Source organism: Carlito syrichta, unplaced genomic scaffold (genome assembly GCF_000164805.1).
Source record: "Carlito syrichta isolate Samal-C Ts95f unplaced genomic scaffold, Tarsius_syrichta-2.0.1 Scaffold309473, whole genome shotgun sequence".
NCBI classification, from domain to species: Eukaryota; Metazoa; Chordata; class Mammalia; order Primates; family Tarsiidae; genus Carlito; species Carlito syrichta.
The window spans coordinates 308,957-333,793 of NW_007253569.1; the positions used below are offsets into that span (position 1 = coordinate 308,957).

At 36.1% G+C, this 24,837-nt stretch overlaps 1 protein-coding gene across 1 annotated transcript in view; it reads left to right on the plus strand.

Annotated features, from left to right (window-relative positions):
• The window catches only part of ATR (ATR serine/threonine kinase), a 134,853-nt gene that overhangs the window by 98,542 nt on the left and 11,474 nt on the right, over positions 1–24,837 (plus strand). The window contains exons 36-42 of the mRNA XM_008067301.2: positions 219–361; positions 7,827–7,924; positions 13,486–13,718; positions 14,606–14,740; positions 16,487–16,687; positions 18,321–18,464; positions 21,137–21,287. Of these exons, the coding sequence (XP_008065492.1) occupies positions 219–361; positions 7,827–7,924; positions 13,486–13,718; positions 14,606–14,740; positions 16,487–16,687; positions 18,321–18,464; positions 21,137–21,287 (1,105 nt within the window). The remainder of the gene's footprint in view (positions 1–218; positions 362–7,826; positions 7,925–13,485; positions 13,719–14,605; positions 14,741–16,486; positions 16,688–18,320; positions 18,465–21,136; positions 21,288–24,837) is intronic.

Genomic DNA, 24,837 nt, shown 5'->3' on the forward strand with positions numbered 1-24,837 from the left:
GTGTATGTGTGTGAGTGTGTGTGTGTGTGTGTGTGTGTGTGTGTGTGTGTGTATAGGAATGAGGTCTCGCTTTGTTGTCCAGGCTGTATGAGTCTACTTGACTTTGCTTTACCTAGACATGGGTTTTATACTTTTGATCCCTAATCAGCTATTCATACTTTATTTCCCAGCACAGTGTGAGATTTTCTTATATGAGTATCCTGTGTTCTCTTTTACAGGATGTGACTGCAGTCCTACCAGAGTGGGAGGATGGGCATTTCTACCTTGCCAAGTACTATGACAAATTGATGCCCATGGTCACAGACAACAAAATGGAAAAGCAGGGTGATCTCATCCGGTATATAGTTCTTCATTTTGGAAGGTGGGTGTGATCTGTTTACAGATTAAATATATCAGGATAACTATTAACATTGAACTATTATCACATAACTTAACATGTTCTGAATATTTTTCTGGTTTATCATTGATTCAGTCTATTGCATTAGATAAGATGCTACTTTTTTCTTTTTTTTTTTTTGAGTTGGAGTCTCACTCCGTCGCCCAGACTGGAGTGCAGTGGCACGCTCCGGGCCACTGCAGCTTCGACCTGCTGGGCTCCGGCGATCCTTCTGCCTCAGCCTTCCAAGTAGCTGGAACTACAGGCACATGCTACCATGCCCAGGTAGTTTTTTTGAATTATAATAGAGATGAAGTCTCGCCAAGTTGCCCAGGCAGGTCTCGAACCTGCAGGCTCAGGCAATTCACTCACCGCCGCCCCCCAAAGTGCGGGATTACAGGCTGAGCCCCGAGCCCGGCACTTTTTTCTTTATGCAACTTTTTCTTCACTTTAAAAATAATGGAAAAAGTAATATATGAATTTATTTTTAAGAATTCAACAGCACGAAGAATATACATTGAAAATTAAGTGTTCTTCCCATTTCAGACCCTCATGCCCTCAGTCCCAAACCATAGAATTACAAAAGATCCTAAATCATATATATTTAATAATTATATTTAATTGCAATTGAATATTTTCTTCCAGCCTATTGAAAAGGGAAGTAGTACATATGAAAATGATTTTGGCATTAGACTTGTAGAAAATTGTTTTTCTTAAACTAGTTAGTAGGTAAAATATAACTTTTAATATATCAGTGTATTATAGTCAAATAGTGTATTGTCTCATGCCTACTATTTTGATAAGTGAATTCCTAAGAAATAATAATAGCATTTCACATTTTCTCTTTTTCATATTTATGTACCATTGCTTTACATTGAAGGGTATTTTACTTCAGAGCAGTAAATCTATTAAATTGCCTTTTGTCAGATACTGTGACTTCTCAGTTAAATATTTTCAGGAATTAAAGTAATATTTGTGCATCTATCAGTGGTATTAGGTTAGTAAGATTTAGTCAAACCTTTCTTCCCACACTAAAATTTAAATTTTATAAAATCCAAACCTAATTTTATTTAATAATTATTATTAATGGCATGTTACTGAGGAAGATTTTCTGGCCTACTGGCATTTTGAAATGGAAGCATAAGCAGAGGAAAATTACTAAATGCATTTTTTCTTTTCTAAAATGAGTGATTTTTTAAAAAATGGTTCATTTTCTCTTTAGATTTAGTATATATCATGTGCGTTGGGATATATAATCTATTTTATATATTTCTTCTAAAATAAGTAGTTATTTAATGTCCTCTCTATGCATAAAACTGTTAGTTATAGAGTAAGTTTTTTTATAGTACACTTTAAGAAAATAAGGTGACCAGGTGCAATGACTCACATCTGTAGTTTCAACACTTTGGGAGGCTGAGATAGGAGAATCGCTTGAGCCCAGCAGTTTGAGACCAGCCTAGACAACATAGTGAGACTTCATCTCTCCAAAAATTTTTAAAAATGAGCTAGGTGTGGTGATATATGCCTGTAGTCTTAGCTTCTAGGGATGCAGAGGCAGGAGGATCCCTTGAGCCCAGGAGTTAGAGGCTGCAGTGAGCCATGATCACACCATTGAACTCTAGCTTGGATGACAGAGCAATACACTGTTTCTAGAAAAAGAAAAGGAAAAGAAAGTAAGGCCATTTTAGAACCTGTTTCTATCCATAGTAATTAAAATGTTTGTATGCTTAAAGGAGTAAACTTAGCTATTGAGATATTTTTATCTCCTGACCGAATAACTGTGTTATTACTGAATAAGTATCAGTGTTTCGGATGAGACAACATAGAATCTGATCCATTCAGGGCCCAAAAGCTAAGTAAAGTATATTCCAGACAATGGGAAACCACTTAAGGGTTTTAAACAGGATGGTAACTTGATGGGATTACATAAATATAAAGATTTATTCTAGCTATAAATCTCAGTGAGGGATTGGAGGTGGGTAAATACAGATACAATATTTGTAATTGAGTTAGGAGGCTTAAAAAAAAAAGCACCAATATTTGCCCTCAAGAACCTACAGTCCAATGAGGGAGAGTTATCTTTAAAAACTTTTTTTTTTATTTTAAAGATGTTGGGAAAAATTCAGGGTTAGGTATACAAATTTTCAAGGGAGAGAAATCTTACGTACATAAAACATTTAAATAATGGTCATAATAGGATATGTTATTAGATAACCAAATAAATATCTTTCTGATATTAGCCAGATACCAAAAGTGAGCTGAAGCAAGTCCAGAAGTCATGAACTTTTAGCAAATGTGGGGTCAAAAATCAAGGCACTGGTTTCTTGGTTTCAAAAGTATATCCCTTTGCATTACATTGCTGCAGAAGTCTTGTAGACTTCATGAGGAAGGTATGCCAGCAATCCAAATTCAATAGCACATTAAAAGGATTATTCACCATGATCAAGTGGAATTTATTCCAGGATGAAAAAATGGTTCAATATTTGCAAATCTAAATATGTGATACATCACATTATTAGAATGAAAGACAAACATATGATGCAAAAAGTGATTTGACAAAATTCAGCATTCTTTTATGATTAAAAACTCTCAAAAAATTAGATATGGAATGTGCCTAAACACAAAATTAGATATAGAATGTGCCTAAACACAATAAACAGCATATATGACAAACTCACAGCTAACATCATATTCAGTGATGAATAGTTCAAAGCTTTTTTTCTAAGATTAGGAACTATACAAAGAAGTCCCCTCCTAACCCTTCTATTCAACATGGTACTAGAAATTCTATCCACAGCAGTTAGACAAGGGAAAGAAATAAGGGCACCCATAGTGAAAAAGAAGTTGTCGAATTGTCCCTGTTTGCAGATAACATGGTCTGATTATACTGCAAACTGTAAGGGTCCAGCTCAAATGAATTCAGTAAACTGTTAGAGCTCAAATGAATTCAGTAAAGTTGTAGATATAAAATCAGCATATAAAAGTCAGTAGCGTTTCTATACACTAACAAACTATCTGAAAATAAGATAAGAAAACAATCCCATTTATAATAGCTACTAATAGCAATACTTACAGCAGTCTACAGATTCAATGCAATTTCTATCAAAATTCTAGTGGCTTTTTCACAGAAGTAAAAAACAAAACAAAAAAATGTAAAATTCATATTTAACCACAAAAGACACCAAATAGCCAAAGCAGTTTTGAGCAAAAAAAACAAAGCTAGAGACATCACACTACCTGACTTCATATTATACTACAATGCTGTAGTAATCAAAACATCATGTACTAACATAAAAACAGCCATATAGACAAATGGAACTGGATAGAATGCCCAAAAATAAATCCATGCATTTACAGTCAATTGATTTTTGACAATGGTGCCAGGTACAAACAATGGGAATAGGACAGTCTCTTCAATAAGTGATGTTGGGACAACTGGAAATCTATATGCAAAAGACTGAAATTAAACCTTTATCTTTACATCATATAAAAAAAAAACACCTCAAAATCTATTATAAACTTAAACGTGGGACCTGAAGCTATAAAACTACTAGAAGAAATCAGCCGGGCACGGTGGCTCAGCCTGTAATCCTAGCACTTTGGGAGGCTGAGGTGAGTGGATTGCCTGAGCCCACAGGTTCGAGACCCACCTGGGCAACTTGGCGAGACCTCATCTCCACAATAAATCAAAAAATCCAGCTACTTGGAAGGCTGAGGCGGAAGGATCACCGGAGCCCAGCAGGTTGAGACTGCGGTGGCCAAAAGCGGCCACTGTACTCCAGTCTGGTTGACAGAGTGAGACTCCAACTCAAAAAAAAAAAAAAAAAAAGAAATCATTCATAGGGGAAAGCTCCATGACATTGATCCGGTGCAATTAATTTTTTGCATATGAGTCAAAAAGCATAGGCAACAAAAGCAAATATAGACAAATGGGATTGTAGCAAACTAAAAATCTATTGTACAACCAAGGAAACATTCAATGGAGTGAAGAAACGGCCTATGTAATGGGAGAAAATATTTTCAAACCCTACATCTATTAAGGTGTTAATAGCCAAAATAGGTATGTAAGGAACTCAACTCAATAGTAAGAAAACAAAATATCTGATTAATAAAATGAGCAAAGAATCTGAATAGACATTACTCAAAAGACATAAAAATGACTAACGGGGGGGATGGGAATAGGGGGAGGGGGTTGCAAAAAAATGACATTGGTCATAAAAGAGGTCATAAAAAAATCACCATTGCTAATCATCAGAGAAATGCAAATTAAAATCACAATGGGCTGGGCACAGTGACTCAAGCCTATGTTCCCAGCACTTTGGGGGGCCAGGGCGAGAGGATTGCCTGAGCCTGCGGGTTCAAGACCAGTCTGGGCAACATGGTGAGACCTCATCTCTACAATAAATCAAAAAGTTAGCTGGTCGTGATAGCATGTATCTGTAGTTCTGGCTACTTAGAAGGCTGAGGTGGAAGGATTGCCTGAGTCCTGTAGGTCGAGGCTGTTGGCCACTGCACTCCAGCATGGGCAACAGAGTGAGACTCCAACTCAAAAAATAATAATAATAATAAAATAAAATCACAATGAGTCCAGGTGCAGTGGCTCACACCTGTAATCCTAGCACTTTGAGAAGCTTAGGTGGGAAGATTGTTTGAGCTCATGAGTTTGAGACCACCCTGGGCAACATAGTGAGATCTTGTCTATACAAAAATAAAATTAAATAAAATAAGCCGGCCATGGTGGCAGGCAATTGTAGTCCCAGCTACATGGGGGGCTGAGGTGGAATCGCCTGAGCAAAGGAGATCAAGGCTGTAGTGAGCTATGATTGTGCCACTGCACTTCAGCCTGGGCAACTCAAAAATAAAATAAAATCACAATGAGATATCGCCTCATACCTGTTGGAATGTTATCAAAAAGACAAAGATAACAAGTGTTGAGAAGGATATGGAGAAAAGGAAGTCCTTGTACACTGTTGGTGAGAATGTAAATCAGTATGGCCATTATAGAAAACTGCGGAGGTTCCTCAGAAATTAAAAATAGAAATACCACATAATCTAGCAATCCCACAATTGTATATAAAAGGAAATTAAATAAGTTTGTTAAAGATATATCTGCACTCCCATGCTCACTGCAGCATTTTTCACAATAGCCAAGATATGGAATCAGACTAGGTGCTTATCAATGTGTGAATGGAAAAAGAAAATGTGATACACACACACACACACACACACACACACACACAGAGTAAAATACTATTCAGCCTTAAAAAATGAAGGAAATCCTATCATTTACCATAACATGGACAAACCTGCAGGAGATAATTTAAAGTGAAATAAACCAGGCACAGAGACAAATACCATATGTTCTCACATTATGTGTGTAATCTAAAAAACAGGCTGGGTAGTTCCAGCACTTTGGGAAGCCAAGGCAGGAGGATTGCTTGAGTCCAGGAGTTCTAGACTGGCCTGGGCAACATAGTGAGACCCTGCCTCTAAAAACATTTTTTTTAAATGCTTAACTTACAGAACTAGAGAGTAGAATGGTGATTACCTAGGTTGAGGTTGGGGGTGGGGAGATGTTGGTCAAAGGATGTAAAAGTTTAGTTAGATAGTAGGTATAAGTTCAAGAGATCTATTGTGCAAAAGGTGACTATAGTTAACAACAACTTACTGTATTCTTGAAAGTTGCTTAGGCAGTAGATTTTAAGTGTTCTTACCATCAAAAGTATATGAAATAATGCATATTATAATTAGCATGATTTAGCCATTCTACAGTGTATACTTATTTCAAAACAACATTTATGTTGTATATGATAAGTACATACAAGTTTAATTTGTCAATTTAAATAAGTAGAAAGTTATAAAGCAAACAAACATCATATCATATACCCAAAAAAAGGAAAAAAAACCCCACAAAAACCTGCCAGCTCTCCTTATTTCTGATTAAATAAATCTTGTTTTTTTTTTTTGTTTTTTTTTTGAGTTGGAGTCTCACTCTGTCGCCCAGACTAGAGTGCAGTAGCCACTCCCGGCCACCGCAGCCTCGACCTGCTGGGCTCCGGTGATCCTTCCGCCTCAGCCTTCCAAGTAGCCGGAATTACAGGCATGCACTACCACTCCCAGCTGATTTTTTTGATTTGTTGTAGAGATGAGGTCTCGCTGCCCAGGCGGGTCTCAAAACAGTAAAAGGGGGAAAAATTCCCTCTTACATTTGTAGAAAGGCAAGTGCAATTTTAGAATTATTGCTACAGATCTCAAAGAGATATTGGCAAATCCATGTTCATAGCAGCATTATTCACAATAGCTAAAACATGGAAGCGACCTAAGAGTTCATTGAGGTGAATTGATAACCAAAATGTGGTATAGACATACACTGGAATATTATTCAACCTTAAAAAGGAAAAAAATTCGAACACATGCTACAACATGCCTGAACCTTGAGGACATTATGCTAGGTTAGGTAAGCCAGTCACAAAAGGACAAATACTATATGGTTCTCCTTATTTGAATTACTTGCAATGGTCAAATTCGTGGAGACAGAAAGTAGAATGGTGGTTGCCATGATGGGAATGATGGGAAGTTATTGTTTAATAGATACAGAGTTCCAATTTGGAAATGAAAAATTTTCTGGAGAGGGCTAGTAGTGATAGTTATACAACAATATGAATGTACAACAATGTAAATGTACCACTGAACTGTACACTTAAAAATTGTTTAAGATGGTAAATTTTATTTTTTGTGTATTTTACCACAATGTTAAAAAATTTAAAATAAACTGATGTCCAGGCCACATAAAAAGTTCAAGAAGGAGAGAACATTACTAACTTTTAACAGATTTAATAAAAAACAGAATTAAGTGGTTGGTTCAAAGGCTGATGAGGAAACTAGACTTGATAAAAGATGTATACTGGTAAGTAGTAAAACATTAAGACTGGTAAATTATGGAGATATAAGATTGTGAATATTTGGATCTCAGGAAGAATCATTTATATAGTTTTAATCTATAGGTAGATTCCTGTTTTTGAATGGAGGAGAGCATGATAAAGCCAGAATTTCAGGAATATTAGTCTAGAGCTTGTTGAAGGGAAGAAATGTGGAATTAGGGTGACCAAGTTATTGTAATTTCCCAGAAATGGGCCTGACGGAGGCTTATGGCCATGGAACACAAGTGAAGGCACAGAGATCCTAAGAAAAAATTAAATGTATGACAGGATTTTAGTTAAGTCAGAATTTATATAATTTTTGTTAGACAGTATAGAGCTAAGTGAGGAATACAGAAATACAAAAAAGACAAAGATAAATCAGAAATAACTTCTAGGAAGAAATATTGATACCATAATTTTTGTCAGAAGGCTATATATAACTGAAGTGATAGTATAAGTCTTTAAATTTCAATTCATATAATGTACAAAATATAATTACACTAATAATATTTTTATTTATATAATTGCAGATCTCTACAATATGGAAATCAATTCATATATCAGTCAATGCCACGAATGTTATCACTATGGCTTGATTATGGTGCAAAGGCATATGAATTAGAAAAAGGTATAACTCTTCATGTAAAAATTTTATTGTTTTATTTTTTATTGTTTATCACCTTGAAATTTTTTATTTTAAAGTTGTGGGGTACAATTCAGGGTTAGGTATACAAATATTCATTGTGCTGGTACCCTTGTTGAGGAGGTGTGCCCCCCATCTTCCCCAGGCAGTTTCCCACTACTGCCAATTGCACCTCCCCACCCCTCCACATCCCCGCAGTTTCCTGCTACTGTCAATCCTTTTCTTAGAGTATTACGATAGTTGTTCAAGGTCCACTGATGAGTGAGAACATGTGAAACTCAGTTATTTGTTTCAGTGAAAGATCACTCAGTATTACAGACTCTAAGTCCATCCAGGTTGCTGTGAAGTTCATGATTTTGTTGTTTTTTATGGCTGCGTAATATTCCATTGTGTATATGTACCACATTTTTTTTATTCAGCCCTCTTTTGCTGGGCAGCACGGTTGATTCCATGTTCTTGCTATTGTGAACAATGCTGCAGTAAACAAACGTGTGCAGGTATTTTTTTATAGAGTGATTTGAGTTCTTCTGGTGTATTCCCAACAGGGGGATTGCGGGATCATATGGAAGGTCGATTTTTAGAACTTTTAGGAATCGCCACATTGTTTTCCACAGAGGTTGTACTAGTTTACACTCCCACCAACAGTGTAGAAGTATTCCCTTTTTGCCACATCCTCTCCAGCATCTGTTATTTTTTGAGCTATTGATGATGGCCATTCTGACTGGAGTTAGGTGGTATCTAAGTGTAGTTTTAATTTGCATTTCTTTGATGACTAGTGAGGCTGAATATTTTTTCATGTACTTGTTAGCTGCTCATATATATTCTTTTGAGAACTGTCTATTCATATCTTTTGCCCAATTTTTTTTTTTTTTTGAGTTGGAGTCTCACTCTGTCACCCAGACTGGAGTGCAGTAGCTGCTTCTGGCCACCGCAGCCTCGACCTGCTGGGCTCCGGAGATCCTTCCGCCTCAGCCTTCCGAGTAGCCAGAATTACAGGCGCGTGCTACCACACCCGGCTAATTTTTTTATTTTATTGTAGAGATGAGGTCTCGCCTGCCCAGGCGGGTCTCAAACCCGCGGGCTCAGGCAATCCACTCACCTCTGCCTCCCAAAGGCGCGGGATTACAGGCTGAGCTACCGAGCCCAGCTTGCCCACTTTGTAATGGGGATGTTTGTTTTTTCTTTTTGGCACATTTGAGTTCCTTTGTAGATTCTAGATGTTAGGCCTTTGTCATACATAGAGTTGGCAAATATTTTTTCCCAGTCTGTGTGCTGTCTCCCTGCTCTCTTGATGGTTTCTTTGGCTTTGCAGAAGCTTGTCAGTTAGATAACATCCCACTTGTCTATCTTATCTCTTATGGCATGGGCACTTCGGGTTTTGATCAGTAATTGGTTGCCAGTTCCAATTTCCATAAAAGTGTCTCCTGCATTTCTAAGGTTCTTATAGTTTAAGGTTTTAAGTTTAGGTCTCTGATCCATTTAGAGTTGATTTTTGTGTATGGGGATAGGTAGGAGTCCTGTTTCAATCTTCTGCATATGGTCAACCAGTTTTCCCACCACCATTTACTGAATGGGTTCTCCTCTCCCCAGTGATTGGTGGTGGAGGCTTTGTTGAAGATGAGGTGGTTGAGAAATTGAGGTTTTGCTTCTGGAATCTCAATTCTATTCCATTGGTCTATATGCCTGTTCTTATACCAGTACCAGGCTGTTTTGATTATTGTAGCTTTATAATAAAGTTTAAAGTCTGGCAGTGTGATACCTCCTGCTTTTTTTTTTTTTCTGCTGAGGATTGTTTTGGCTATTCGTGGTTGTTTATATTTCCATATGAATTCCTGTATTGTTTCTAGGTCTGCGAAGAATGTTGCTGGTAATTTGATGGGTATTGTGTTAAATCTGTAGATTGCCTTAGGTAGTATGGACATCTTAACAATGTTGATTCATCCAATTCATGAGTATGGAATATTTTTCCACTTGTTTGTGTCATCATGATTTCTTTGAGCAGTGTTTTGTAGTTTTCATTGTAAAGGTCTTTCACTTCTCTGGTTAGGAAGATGCCATGGTCTTATCATTTTTGTGTGTGACTATTGTGAATGGACTTGTGCTTTTTATTTGGGTTTCTCTTTGTTTATTATTGGTGTATAGAAATGCGATTGTCTTTTGCACATTTATTTTATACCCTGAGACTTTCCTAAAATTCTTTATTAGTGCAAGGAGATTTTTGATAGATTTTCTTGGGTTTTTGAGGTATAGAATCATGTCATCTGCAGAGAGGGATAACTTGATTTCCTCTTTTCCTATTTGGATACCCCTTATTGCCTTCTCTTCTCTGATTGCTCTAGCTAGAGCTTCCAAAACTATGTTGAACAGGAGGGGTGAGAGTGGGCATCCTTGTCTTGTTTCAGTTTTCAGGGGAAATGGTTCCAATTTCTGTTTGTTTAGCAGTATGCTGACTGTGGGTTTCTCGTAGATGGCTCTGACTATTTTGAGATATGTTCCATCTATGCCTAGATGTTTGAGGGTTTTTATCAAGAAGGGTTGCTGAATTTTATCAAAAGCTTTTTCTGTATCTGATTATATAATCATGTGGTTTTTGTTTTTGTGTCTGTTGATGTGTTTAATTATGTTTATGGTCTTACAAATGTTGAACCATCATTACATCCCAGGGATGAAGCCTACTTGGTGTCATGGTGGATGATTTTTGATATTTGTTGTTGAATCTGGTTTGCTGGGATCTTGTTGAGAATTTTAGCATCTATATTCATCAAGGATATTGGGCTGTAGTTCTCTTTCTTTGTTGGGTCTTTACCTGCTTCTGTATCAATGTAATGTTAACTTCATAAAATGATTTGGGGAGAGTTCTATCTTTTTTTTTTTTTTTGAGTTGGAGTCTCACTCTGTCACCCAGGCTGGAGGGCAGTGGCTCGCTCCCAGCCACCGCAGCCTCGACCTGCTGGGCTCCGGTGATCCTTCCGCCTCAGTCTTCCAAGTAGCTGGAACTACAGGCGCGCGCTACCACGCCTAGCTAATTTTTTGATTTATTGTAGAGATGAGGTCTCACCAAGTTGCCCAGGTGGGTCTCGAACCCGCGGGTTCAGGCAATCCACTCACCTCAGCCTCCCAAAGGAGCGGGATTACAGGCTGAGCCACCGAGCCCAGCTAGGGCTTTTTTTTTTTGTAGGTAGTTTTCTTATGACATAGTCAATTTCCTGGACTGTTATTAGTCTATTTAGGGTCTCGGTTTCTTCTTGTTTCAACCTGGGGAGGTTGTATGATATCAGAAAGTCCTCCATTTCCTTTAGGTTTTCAAGTTTGTTTCCATGAAAGTGTACATAGTAGTCTCTGATAATCTTTTGTATTTCTTCAGAGTTAGTTGTGATTTCATCTTTTGTGTTTCTGATTGAGTTTATTTGGGCTTTTTCTCTCTTTTTCTTGGTCAGTCTAGCTAGGGAACCATCGATCTTGTTTATCCTTTCAAAGAACCAGCTTTTTGTTTCACTGATTTTTTGTATTATCTTTTTGTCTTCTCTGTCCCGGATTTGAGTTTTTATTTTGGTGATCTGGATTCTTCTGCTGAAGTTAGGATTTTGGTGGTCTGGCTTTTCCAGGTTTTTAGGTGACTTGTTAGGCTGTTAACTTGTGATCTTTCCATTTTCTTCATGTGTGTTTGTAGAGATATGAATTTTCCCCTCTTACTACTGCTTTCATGGCATCCCAGAGGTTTTGGTAAGACGTTTCTTTATCTTCATTTGTTCCAGGTATGTTTTAATCTCTGTTTTGATTTCCATGTTGACCCAGAAGTTGCTTAGCATCATGTGTTTGTGGGTTTTGGGGGAATTTTGTTGGTGTTGATACTTATTTTTATTCCACTGTGGTCTGAGAAGGTGCATGGCAAAATTTCAATCTTATGGAATTTGTTTGTGCTTGATTTATGGCCAAGGATGTGGTGGATCTTAGAGTACATTCTATATGCTGATGAGTAGAATGTATATTCTGTGGTCGTTGGGTGGAGAGTTCTGTAGGTATCAATTAAATTCTTTTGGTCAAGAGTCACATTGAGGTTCCAGATCTCCTTGCTGATTTTTCGTCTTGATGATCTGTCTAGGGTTGTGAGTGGGGTACTAAAGTCCCCAGCTATGATAGTGTTAGAGTCAATATCTTTTATTTTATTTTATTTTTTTGAGATGGAGTCTCACTCTGTCGCCCAGACTGGAGTGCAGTGGCTGCTCCCGGCCACCACAGCCTCGACCTGCTGGGCTCCGGCGATCCTTCTGCCTCAGCCTTCCAAGTAGCTGGAACTATAGGCGCGTGCTACCACGCCCGGCTAATTTTTTATTTATTGTAGAGATGAGGTCTCACCAAGTTGCCCAGGTGGGTCTCGAACCCACGGGATCAGGCAATCCACTCACCTCAGCCTCCCAAAGGCGTGGGATTACAGGCTGAGCCACCGAACCCAGCGTCAACATCTTTTTTAAGTTTGCGTAGAAGCTGCTTTATGAAAGTTGGTGCTCCTATGTTGGGTGCATATATGTTTAGGATGGATACTTCTTGTTGATGTAGTTAACTTTTTATCATTATATAGTGACTTTCTATATCTTTTTAAATTTGTGATAGCTTGAAGGGTATTTTGTCTGATATTAAGATCGCGACTCCTGTTTTCTTTTGTGTTCCATTCACCTGAAATTTTGCTTCCCATCCTCTTACTTTGAGTCTGTGAGTGTCCTTTCTGGTGAGATGAGTCTCTTGGAGACAATATATTATTGCCTCATGATATTTTATCCATTTTGCCATTCTATGTCTTTTCAGTGGTACATTTAGTCCATTCACATTCAGGCTAATTATTGCAATGTGAGAGTTTATCCCTGTCATGAGGTTCTTATATAGTTGTTGTTCCTGTTTTTTTGTTGTCTTTCTTTTGAGTTTTGCGTTGATTCATGTGTGTTTTCATTCTTTTTCCTGTGCTCTCATGAGGAATGTTGTTGTTTTCCCCCTTTCTTCTGTGTTTAATACTTTCTTAAGTGTTTCTTTGTACATGTAAAAATTTTAATGAACTCGGAACAATTTTAACTTTGGTATACAGTCAGATAGGGCTTGACAATCCAATTTACTAAAATTTAGGAATTAATTTAATAATTAAGATGTTATATAAGTGTGAGTATAACCTAAATGTTAAAAAGAAAGGGAAAGACAAATTGTAGACTTTTGAAGTAGTTGCAGTTTGCACCTCAAGTGAAAATCTGATCCTTTCTTGATGAACCTAACACATATTGTAAGATATTAGTTTAAACCAAGTAATTTACCTTAATTTACCTTAAAAAATTACAATGGATAGTGTAAATTAATGTTCTTTAGATTTTACAATTGCCCTAAATATTTTCCTACCCAAACAGAGAAAACTGTATTTTCACAAATTGGCAAGTGATCTAGCTTTGGGCATGGGAATAATAAAGACTAATATTGTTTTTAGAACAAAAATTTTTTTCTGTGAAATAAACTGATAAACTAATTCTTTTCTTTTCTGTTCTTTAAACTGATTTTTTTTTTCTCAGCTGGCCGCTCTGATCGTCTACAAATGAGAAATGATTTAGCTAAAATAAACAAGGTTATCATGGATCACACCGAATATTTAGCTCCTTATCAATTTTTGACTGCTTTCTCACAATTGATTTCCCGCATTTGTCATTCCTATGATGAAGTTTTTGTTGTCTTGATGGAAATAATAGCCAAAGTATTTTTAGCCTATCCTCAACAAGCAATGTGGATGATGACAGCTGTGTCAAAGGTAATATATTAATTAGCACAATGTCTTTTACCATTTTCTATGAAACCAATTATTAAATGCTAATATGTAGATAGAAGTTCCAGAGTTTCCTCTATTAGATTAGTAATTTTGAATATTTTAAAAACAGATAAATTACGGCATTATATCTCATTTTAATCGTGTAATTTAGATATATTTACCATATGAAATTAAGTAACTGGTACGTTTAAGATCAAATAATTCAGTATGTGTTTTCTTTATGAAGTCTAGCAAACTGTTAGTGCTTGGTGCAAAATGGTAACCTATTTTTTTCCAAATGTCTTAATCCAAAGTATCTGAACTATTATTATTTTTTTAAAGTATTGCATTATTAATGAAAATTTATAAGTTTAATATGTTTAGTAATATTTTAAGAATGTAGAAAATAAGAGATATATTTTGATGTAATTTTATATACATATTTTAAGCATATCTTAACACTAAATTTAGATTACACTGACATATAATTTCATATTTTCACTTAAGATTATTTCAATGTTATTAAATATAATTTGAAGATAAAATTTTAATAATCTTATAAAACTAACACACAGTCTTCTATAATTATTTAGTTGATCATTGAGTTATTTCCATCTTTTGCTGTTGTAGCATATCTAGGTATATCTATACTTATCTTCATTTCTCATCATTTCTTCAGGGTAGATCCCAAGAAGGGAATGTACCAAATTATAGGATAGCAACATTTTTATGGCTCTTGATAGATTGCCAAATTAATTTTCTGTAAATTTACATCAGTATAAATTCCTTATCATGAATACTTTTCCAATTGATTTATTGTTAATAAAAAGTTTTGTTATCTTTAAAAAATCTTTTATAAGATTGTTATTTCCATCTTTTTTTAATGACAGTCTTCTTATCCCATGCGTGTGAACAGATGTAAGGAAATCCTAAATAAAGCTATTCAGATGAAAAAATCCTTAGAAAAGTTTATTGGAGATGCAACTCGCTTAACAGATAAGCTTCTAGAATTGTGCAATAAACAGGTACTATCATAAATCTTATTACTCATATACCAATGTTAGATACATATATAGATATATGTATATATGTATTAACTTATATATGACGAGCTGCTTTTTTTTAACTTGGTTGAATTAAAATTCTAACATATATGGATTTATATATATTAAACATATTAAAATGTATTAAATTGTATACTTTAAATATTTATGGTTTATCTTAATAAGACTGTTTTTAAAATTTCTAACATTTGTCCCACTTTCAAATATCCTTTAGATTTGTAAATATTCTTCTTAATGTAAATTAATAATTTTCTGATAGTGGATTGTCTATATTTATCAGAAATAATTTTAGGTAGATATCTGAAATAAGCCATAGAAATATAAGTATGTAAAATACTCAGTTATTTAAGGTAGTCTCTATGTTTATATTATATCATATTTTCAAACTTTTGAAACACACATTAACACATCCTTATGACAGGAAAGAGGGTAGGAGTTTTGGTTTTCCTTCTTTGCATATACATTTTGTTTTCTGTGAGGGGACAAGCACTGTGCTAAAGGAAACAAGATGAATAAAGCGTGTTCTTTCTGAGTTGCTTGTAATCTTGTAGGGACTTGTGCAGATGGTTATCATCTAGAGTAAGTACTTCTTTCAGTACATTTGTGACTAAAGTAGGAATATGGTTACAAGAGTGACCCACTATGTTACCTAAGGAATCGGAGAAAAACTCTGAAAGATGTGTATGTAGGTAGGTGAAAGTAGAAATTGGAGGTAGTTATAATGAGGGAGAGGGAGACTCTTTTAAGGTGAACATCTAGATTTCGTTTGGCAAATATTCAAAGTCCATTAATTGTAGGTGAAAAGATACAGACTACCCTATTTCTCACTTTCCCTTCACCGATAGACATCTAAAAAGGCTAATCCCAACTGACTGCTGATGCACTTGACATTATCAAAAACAGCATTATGATAGTCAACATTTATTATTACTATTATTATTTTTGGAGACAGAGTCTTGCTGTGTTGCCCAGGCTGGAGCAAAGTGGTGCCATCACAGAACACTGCAGTTTTGACCTTTTAGGGTCAAGTGATCCTCCTGTGTCAGTCTTCTGAGTAGCTGGAACTACTGGCATGCACCACCATGCCTAGCTAATTTTTTTTTTTTAAGAGACTTGGTCTTGTTATCAACTCCTGGCCTCAATCAATCCTCCCACCTCAGCCTTCCAAAGTATTGGGGTACAGGTGTGAGTCACCACACCTGGCCAGGATGACCAGCATTTATTAAATATTGGCACTGTTCTAAGTGCTTTACATGTACAGGTTTTTAATTCTTTATCTGAAAACTTTGTGGCAAATAACACTTAGAAATTCAGAGTTTTTCACATTTTTAAAGGTAAAACAGTACATATACTTTATATTAGTTATCACCACAGAGGGTAACCTATTTTTGTATCCCATAATCAAACATACCACTGTTTCTTCAGTGAGAGTTTGATTTACAGAGCTCTTTGGATTTTCTAGTGTCTGATAATAGATTGTAGGCTTCTACTTTCTTCTTTAATCATTAAATAATCCTATAATGTAGGTACTATTATTAAGTTAAAGAGTTTAAAATGAGAAGATTTAAAAGCAATTAGAAAACTACAGACTGCTGAACCCTTACAATTAGGATACAATAAAAGTAAAACTTTTCTTGTAATTAAAATTAAGTGCTCTATAATTCAAAGTAAACACAGAAATTAAAATGTACTACCTTTTTTTTTCAGGTGGATGGAAGTAGTTCCACATTAAGCATGAGCATTCATTTTAAAATGCTTAAAAAGCTGGTAGAAGATGCAACATTTAGTGAAATCCTCATTCCTTTGCAATCAGTCATGATACCTACTCTTCCATCAATTCTGGGTGCCCATGCCAACCATGAGCCATTTCCTGGGCTTTGGGCCTATATTGCAGGCTTTGGTGATACGGTAACGTCAGTTTTATATGACTATAACTTTGATTCTACAATTAAGTTAAAAACTTCAAATTAAGCTTAAAAAGTGATTTTTTTCAGCATCTAAATGAATGTTATTTGCAAAGAAAAAGTAATTGGAAATACAGAAAAGCTAAACTTCCTTTTACTGATGGTACAATATTCAGTGATAAAAAAAATTCAGTGATTCATATTCATACTAATATTTTGATTTTAGCCAGGCTCGGTGGCTCAGCCTGTAATCCCGTGCCTTGGGAGGCTGAGGTGAGTGGATTGCCTGAGCTCGCGGGTTCGAAACCTGCCCAGGCAACTTGGTGAGACCTCATCTCTACAATAAATCAAAAAATTAGCCGGGCATGGTAGCGTGCGCTTGTAATTCCAGTTACTTGGAAGGCTGAGGCGGAAGGATCGCCAGAGCCCAGCAGGTCAAGGCTGCGGTGGCCGGGAGCGTGTCACTGCACTCCAGTCTGGGTGACAGAGACTCCAACTCAAAAAAAATAAACTTGGTTTTTCAGATGCTCCTATTGTTTTAGTATGACTATAATCTTTCTTTCTTTCACAATTTGATTCTTTTCATACTCTGTTTTATTTTAAGCATGGAGAAGAGAAAGAACAAAATACAAGGTTTGTTTTTTGAGAGGGAGTGAAATTCAGCTAGTAAGAGCTTGATTTTTTTAATACTATGAAATATGGCTATAAATATGTGAATATTTTAAAGAAATGGTACTAGAGCACTGTTAAGTAAATACTTTTGGAAACTTTATATTTATTCCCATATTTCTATCACTCAAGACATTTCTGAACTATTTTGAGCCAGTTACCAAACTACATAATGAAATCATATTACATTTAGTTGTGGTTTATTTTTAACTTCAGCAAACTTAGTTTTGGAGGAGTTTCTTTTTTCAAAAATCCAGTTACTTTCAATTGATAAACATTTCCACTTCAAAGACGTTGAAAAACAGAGTCTCCGGCTCCAAAGAAATGTCCTAAAAAGATGTTTCAAAATCTTTTAAACATTTTGACTCCTTTGAAGGGGACTGCCTAAACTTGAATGTGTAAGTACTTGTATTGCTAATGAAGTAACCCTTTACTTCATAGCCATTCCTAATGGATGAAAATGTGTCTCTGTTCATAGATGACCATTCTTTGCATAAATCATAGATAATTAATATAAAAGAAATGGTTAAAATACAAATTTACTACATAATAGGTTGTTCTCTTTTTACTTTGGTATATAACTCAATGCTAGCCAGGCTTGGTGGCTCAGCCTGTAATCCCATGCCTTTGGGAGGCTGAGGTGAGTGGATTGCCTGAGCCTGCGGGTTCGAAACCCGCCCGGGCAACTTGGCAAGACCTCATCTCTACAATAAATCAAAAACTAGCCGGGTGTGGTAGCGTGTGCCTGTAGTTCCAGCTACTTGGAAGGCTGAGGCGGAAGGATTGCCGGAGCCCAGTGGGTCGAGGCTGCGGTGGCTGGGAATGGCTACTGCACTCCAGTCTGGACGTCAGAGTGAGACTCCAACTCAAAAAAATAAAATAAAATAAAATAACTCAATGCTTATCATATGTGGATATTTAAATGAAGAATTTTGGCCTTTGTTTATATGTAACTTACCATCTTTTAGGTGGAAATTCTTGCTTCTCTTCAGAAACCAAAGAAGATCTCTTTAAAAGGGTCAGATGGAAAGTTCTACATCATGATGTGTAAACCAAAAGATGACCTCAGAAAGGACTGTAGACTAATGGAATTCAATTCCTTGATTAACAAGGTTTGGAAATAGTTTGCTTTTATTTTAGAATTACCATAATTGCTATCAATGTGATATGGGCATTTCAGTATGCAAACAGATCACTTCTAAAAATGTACTATCTTTTTCATTTTCACTCATTTTTTGTATTGTCATAAGAAGATGTCCATAACATAAAATTTACCATTTTATAGGCAGCTTATAAATGGCATTAAGTACATTCACATTGTTGTATAACCATCACCACCATCCCTCTCCAGAACTTTTTTTATCTTCTAAATTGGAACTCCATATCTATTTAACAGTAACTTTCCATTCCCCTTTCTCTGGCAACCACCATTCTACTTTCTGTCTCCATGAATTTGACCATTCAGTGTACCTTATAGGCATAGAATTACAGTTATTTGTCCTTTTGTGACTGCGTACTTCACTTGGCATTATTTCTTCAAGGTTCATCCACTTTAGAGCCTGTGTCAGAATGTCCTTCCTCTTAGAGCTGAATAATATGTTGTATGTCTACACTATGTTTTATTATTCATCCATTGATGAACACTTGGGTTGCTTTCACCTTTTGAATATTGTGAATAATGTTGCTGTGAACATGGGTATACAAATAACTGTTCAAGTTTCTGCTTCCAATATTTTGGGTACATGCCCGAAGCAAAATTGCTGTTTTTACTTCATTTAAAAAAGTGACTTTTATTATCTTGAGAAAAACAATGACATATTAATGATGGAAGATATTTTCTATTTAATGATTAAATTGTCTATAATATACTTTTTCTGGCTGTCAGATTTTTTTCACTGCTAAAAAAAGGTTAGGTTCTATTTTTATCCACTCACTGTTAAAAGGTAATCATTAGCATTTTTTCAGTTCTGTTGGTAAATACTTGATTTCTATCTCAAAGACAATAGGAGAAATCTTCTTAAAGTGTTATTATAAATGTATGGTATTATATATTTTGAGTCATTCTATAGTCAAGCATTTATAAATGCATAGCATATTGGGTTTTTTTCCCCTTCGGTAAACATTGAACCATAGAAAGATTAAACTTTATTATTTTTCTTTTCTTTTCTAACAGCTTTTTCTCCCTTCTTCCCATCCCCTCCCCACATTTTAAAGTTATAGGCCTTTAACATAGGAAAGATACAGCAGCAAATGAGCTTTGTTGTTTTGTTTTTAAAGAAAAGTTACGTTCTGTGCTTGGTTTAATAAAAGGTAATTTAAAAATTAGTATCATGTTAAAAACCTATTTCAAAGGCAATGTGAACAGAGGGATAATTTTTTTGTTTTTGTTTTTTTGAGTTGGAGTCTCACTCTGTCACCCAGGCTGGAGGGCAGTGGCTGGGAGCGGCCACCGCAGCCTCAACCTGCTGGGCTCCGGGGATCCTTCCGCCTCAGCCTTCCAAGTAGCTGGAACTACAGGCGAGCGCTACCACGCCTGGCTAATTTTTGATTTATTGTAGAGATGAGGTCTCGCCAAGTTGCCCAGGCGGATCTCGAACCCGCGGGCTCAGGCAGTCTACTTACCTCAGCCTCCCAAAGGCGCGGGATTACAGGCTGAGCCACTGAGCCCAGCGGATAATTTTTTTATTTCAAAATGCTGTTTGGTAAATCGGTACCTTAATCCACTGACTATTGAATCATCAGTATGCTCTTTCCAAAGCAAGTGGCCTGGCTTTCGTTTATAAGTTTACTTTGATTAAGGTATTTCGTTACTTACTGTTTCTTATCATTAACATGTTCAGGTGAAATAGCCTGATTGCAAAACTCACTTTGTTTGTTTTGGTGGTCTCACAGTGAGTTTTTACATGAGATTCTTATGTCATACTGTTTTCTTGGCATTTATGGAGTCTGTTTATTCCTAATGTACAGAAAAGATTTTTGGTCAGTGATTGTGCTTTTGAATTATAGATTCATACTTAGTTTGCTTACTTCGTGCAGTTACAGAATTAAACATAGTATTGTTCCTTTTTACCTAACATGTCAGGTATTAGCCGACAAATATAAAGCTTTCTTCTGCTAAGGAATAAGCTGTAGAAATGAGGCTTATAATTAAACTACAAGAGTAAAAAATACATTTTGAGCAGGGTATGGTGACTCACCCCTATAATCTCAGCACTTTGGGAGGCAGAGGGGAGAGGATTGCCTGAACCTAGGAGTTTGAGATCTGCCTGGGCAACATGGTAAGACCTCATCTCTACAATAAATCAAAAAACTAGCTGGGCGTGGTGGCAAGCACCTGTAGTCCCAGCTACTTGGAAGGCTGAGGTGGAAGGATTGCCCGAGCCCAGGAGGTTGAGGCTACAGTAGCTGTGATAATGCTACTGCACTCCAGCCTGGGTGTCAGAGTGAGACTCTGACTCAAAAAATAAGTTTTTGAGAATGTAATAGAACTCATGTTCTTTTTTTCATGTATTTTTGAATTTACAATTTTTAAAAACAGTATTCTTGTCACATGAATAGTTAACAATTTAAAAGAAGAACTTACCCAAGACATTTTCAACAATTTGGAAATAGATTAGGGATATTGTTCCAGTAGTTTCCTTCCTATAATTCAGAAGACTTATTCACCACATAGTAAGCTTTTGTTGACATTCTTTTGCTATGAAACAAACATTATTTAGATATATTTGATATAACATTTAGAAATTTTAATTCTATTTTTAAATTTATGTTTATTTTTTAATAGTGCTTAAGAAAAGATGCAGAATCTCACAGAAGAGAACTTCATATCCGAACATACGCAGTTATACCACTGAATGATGAATGTGGGATTATTGAATGGGTGAACAACACTGCTGGTTTGAGACCTATTTTGACCAAACTATATAAGGAAAAGGGTACTAAAATTAATTCTTCTAAGTATATAATGAGGGTATAATAGCTACTAGCATATATGATATGGGTATAATTGTTATTACTATATATCAGTATAAATGTTTTTGATATGAGCCATAGTGAAATTTCTAGATTCATCCCAAAAGAATTTGAGGTAGCTTACAAAAATATGTATGAAAATTTGTTTTTCATGGGTATTCATTGACAATTTTGAAACTACTTGGTGTTTATACAGTACTACTCTTTAGCTAATAATTAAATAAATTGTATATAATGGAAGTTAGTTTTTTTCACTGTTGAAGAAAGCAAAAGAAAGAGAAGGCTAGAATGAAACCTGAAGTTTTAGATTGGAATAAGAAGCTCCCATTTTCCAAACCTGGAATAACTTGAACAACAAAATAAATAATGACAACAAAACATTATAACCCATGGAATAAAATATATAAACATGAGTCCATAATGATACAAACAAATACTTGAGTAAATGAATAGGAAAGTAGGAATAGTTCCTCCTTGCATTACAGTAGAATTATAATGAATAAATGTAGAAAGAATGATGGAAATAAAAAAATCACCAATTAGCAAGCACTACAGTAATAATTGTTGCAGGCAATGATTATCAATGGATGCTAAAAATAATAGGTAAAAATATGAGAAATATTATTTGCAGAGACTCAAAGAAAAATACAGTAACTTTATGGTGGAGAAATAAAAATATAGCTGGTCAGAAATCTTTTAAAATATCATAAGAATAAAAGGCAAAGGAAGACATATTTTACAGATTTGATGACATTAAAAAGATATGACAGGCTGGGCTCGGAGGCTCAGCCTATAATCCCATGCCTTGGGAGGCCGACATGATTGGATTGCCTGAGCCCGCGCGTTTGAGACCTGCCTAGGCAACTTGGTGAGACCTCATCTCTACAATAAATCAAAGATTAGTCAGGTGTGGTAGCGCATGCCTGTAGTTCCAGCTACTTGGAAGGCTGAGGCGGAAGGATCGCCGGAGCCCAGCAGGCCGAGGTTGCGGTGGCCGGGAGTGGTCACTGCACTCCAGTCTGGGCGACAGAGTGAGAATCCAGCTCAGAAAAAAAAGATATGACAACTAAATACAAGGTGAAATCCTGCATTGGTTTCTGGCCCAGAAAACAGATGCTAGTGGGACAATTGGTGGAATTTTAACAAGGTCTGAAGTCTAGTTAATAGTAGAGTAACAATAAGAATTTCCTGGTTTACATAATTGTACAATTGTTATGAAAGATAAGAACATTAATCAAAATAAAACATTAAAAAAATGCATACCAGGGGAACTTAAAAAACCCCGGAATTTATTTATAAAAGATTGTGTATTTATTCTTTTTTTTTTTTTTTTTTTTTGAGTTCGAGTCTCACTCTGTTGCCCAGACTGGAGTGCAGTGGCATGCTCCCAGCCACTGCGGCCTCGACATGCTGGGCTGCGGTGATCGTTCTGCCTCAGCCTTCCAAGTAACTGGAACTACAGGCACGTGCTACCATGCCCGGCTAATTTTTTGATTTATCGTAGAGATGAGGTCTCTCCAAGTTGCCCAGACGAGTCTTGAACCCGCGGGCTCAGGAAATCTACTCACCTCAGCCTCCCAAAGCAGGGGATTACAGGCTGAGCCACTGAACCCAGCTGTATTTATTCTTACATGTTTAAACTTTAGTCACCTTCAAGGTACTCTCTGTTTAATGCAATATACCTTTTGATACTCTGTTTCCACTGTTCAAAACATATTTGAACTCGTCAATTTTGATGCCTTTTAGTGCTTCTTCTGTTTTTTTGTTTCACTTCTTCCATGTTGGTAAAATGTTTCTCATTGAGGACTTTTTCCATCTGGGAAAACAAAAAAAAAAGTCACTTGGGATGAGATCAGTGAATAGGGAGATTGGGGTATGGGCAGCATATCATTTTTGATCAAAAACTGCTGAGCACTCAACGCCGTGTGGGCAGGTGCATTGTCACAGTGGAAGAATAAGTCACCTGTTTGCCACAACTCAGGACATTTCTTCTGCAAATCATGACACAACCTTCTCAAAACTTCCAGATAAAAAACTTTGGTTGACTCATCTGGAGGAACAAATTCTGAGTGTACTACAAGGGGCCTGCACTTCATAAGATAATTCCAGTTTTTTGGGGGGTCCCCTTTGTATGATATAATACATTAAAAATGACTAGATCATGTTATCAAGGTGAAGTAGAAAATAAGTGTACTAGTTTCCTAGGATTTCCATAACAAGTTACCATAAACTAGGTAACTTTAAACAATGAAATTTATTGTCTTAAAGTCTTAGATGCTAGAAATCCGAAGTCAAGATGTCATAGGACCTTGCATGATCTCGCTGAAGGCTCATGATCCATGCCTTTCTCTTAGCTTCTGGTTGGTGTTCCTTGGCGTGTAGATGTCTGACACCATGTTGCATCAATTGTTACATGGCATTCCAATGTCTTTTTGTCTCAATTTTCTCTTCTTATAAGGAAACCAGTCACTGGATTACTGAATTAAGAGCCCACCTTAGTGACCTTTTCTTAACCTATTTTCAAATAAGGTCATATTCATAGGTACTAAGAGTTAGGTAGGATATAAACATACTTTTTGAGGGATACAGTTCAATTTATAATAATATATTGATAAATCACTATATTATGGGTACTGCATCAAGTATGTTATATACATTATTTTATTTATTATGGTTAAGCTGAATAATCCCTATTTTATGGACAGAAAAAGAGAAGTTAAGTAACTTGTCTATGTTTATATGGCTACTTTGTTGCAGAAGTGAAATTCAAACACGCTTGAGTCTGATTTCAAAGAACTTGCTGTTGATTATTTTATTTATGAAGATGAAATATTGTATACCTTTGTGTGGATTTAAAAAAATATTTTGGAGGGAGGAGGCAGGGGAAAAAATTTTTGCTTTGATAATTTTTGTCTGTGTGTGTGTGTGTGTGTGTGTATGTCATTTTATCATAAACACATTTGAAGTTTGGAACATTTGAGTCTGAAAACCTCAATCATAAAAATTGTTCTCAAAACAATTTCTGACCGGGCACAGTGGCTCAGCCTTTAATCCCAGTACTCTGGGAGGCTGAGCCTTTAATCCCAGTACTCTGGGAGGCTGTTGCCTGAACCTGGGCAGCCTGGGCAACTTGGTGAAACCTTGTCTCTACAGTAAATCACAAAAATTAGCCGGGCATGGTGGCGAGCATCTGCAGTTCCAGATACTTGGAAGGCTGAGGTGGAAGGATTGCTTAAGCCCAGCTGGTCGAGGCTGCCATGGTCATGAGCGTGCCTCTGTACTCCAGTCTGGTGACAAGAGTGAGACTCCAACTTAAAAAAAAAAACCCCAAAAAACAAAACAAAAAACCAATTTCTGCTTCTCTAGATGATTTGTATTCTATAGGATTCGTTTAAGAATCAACTGTATGAATTTTAAAGGCTAGCCTTCAAATAAATTATTTCAGAGCATCAATGTGGGTTTCTTAGTCAATTTGTACTTATACTACATCTTTTTTTTTTTTTTTTGAGTTGG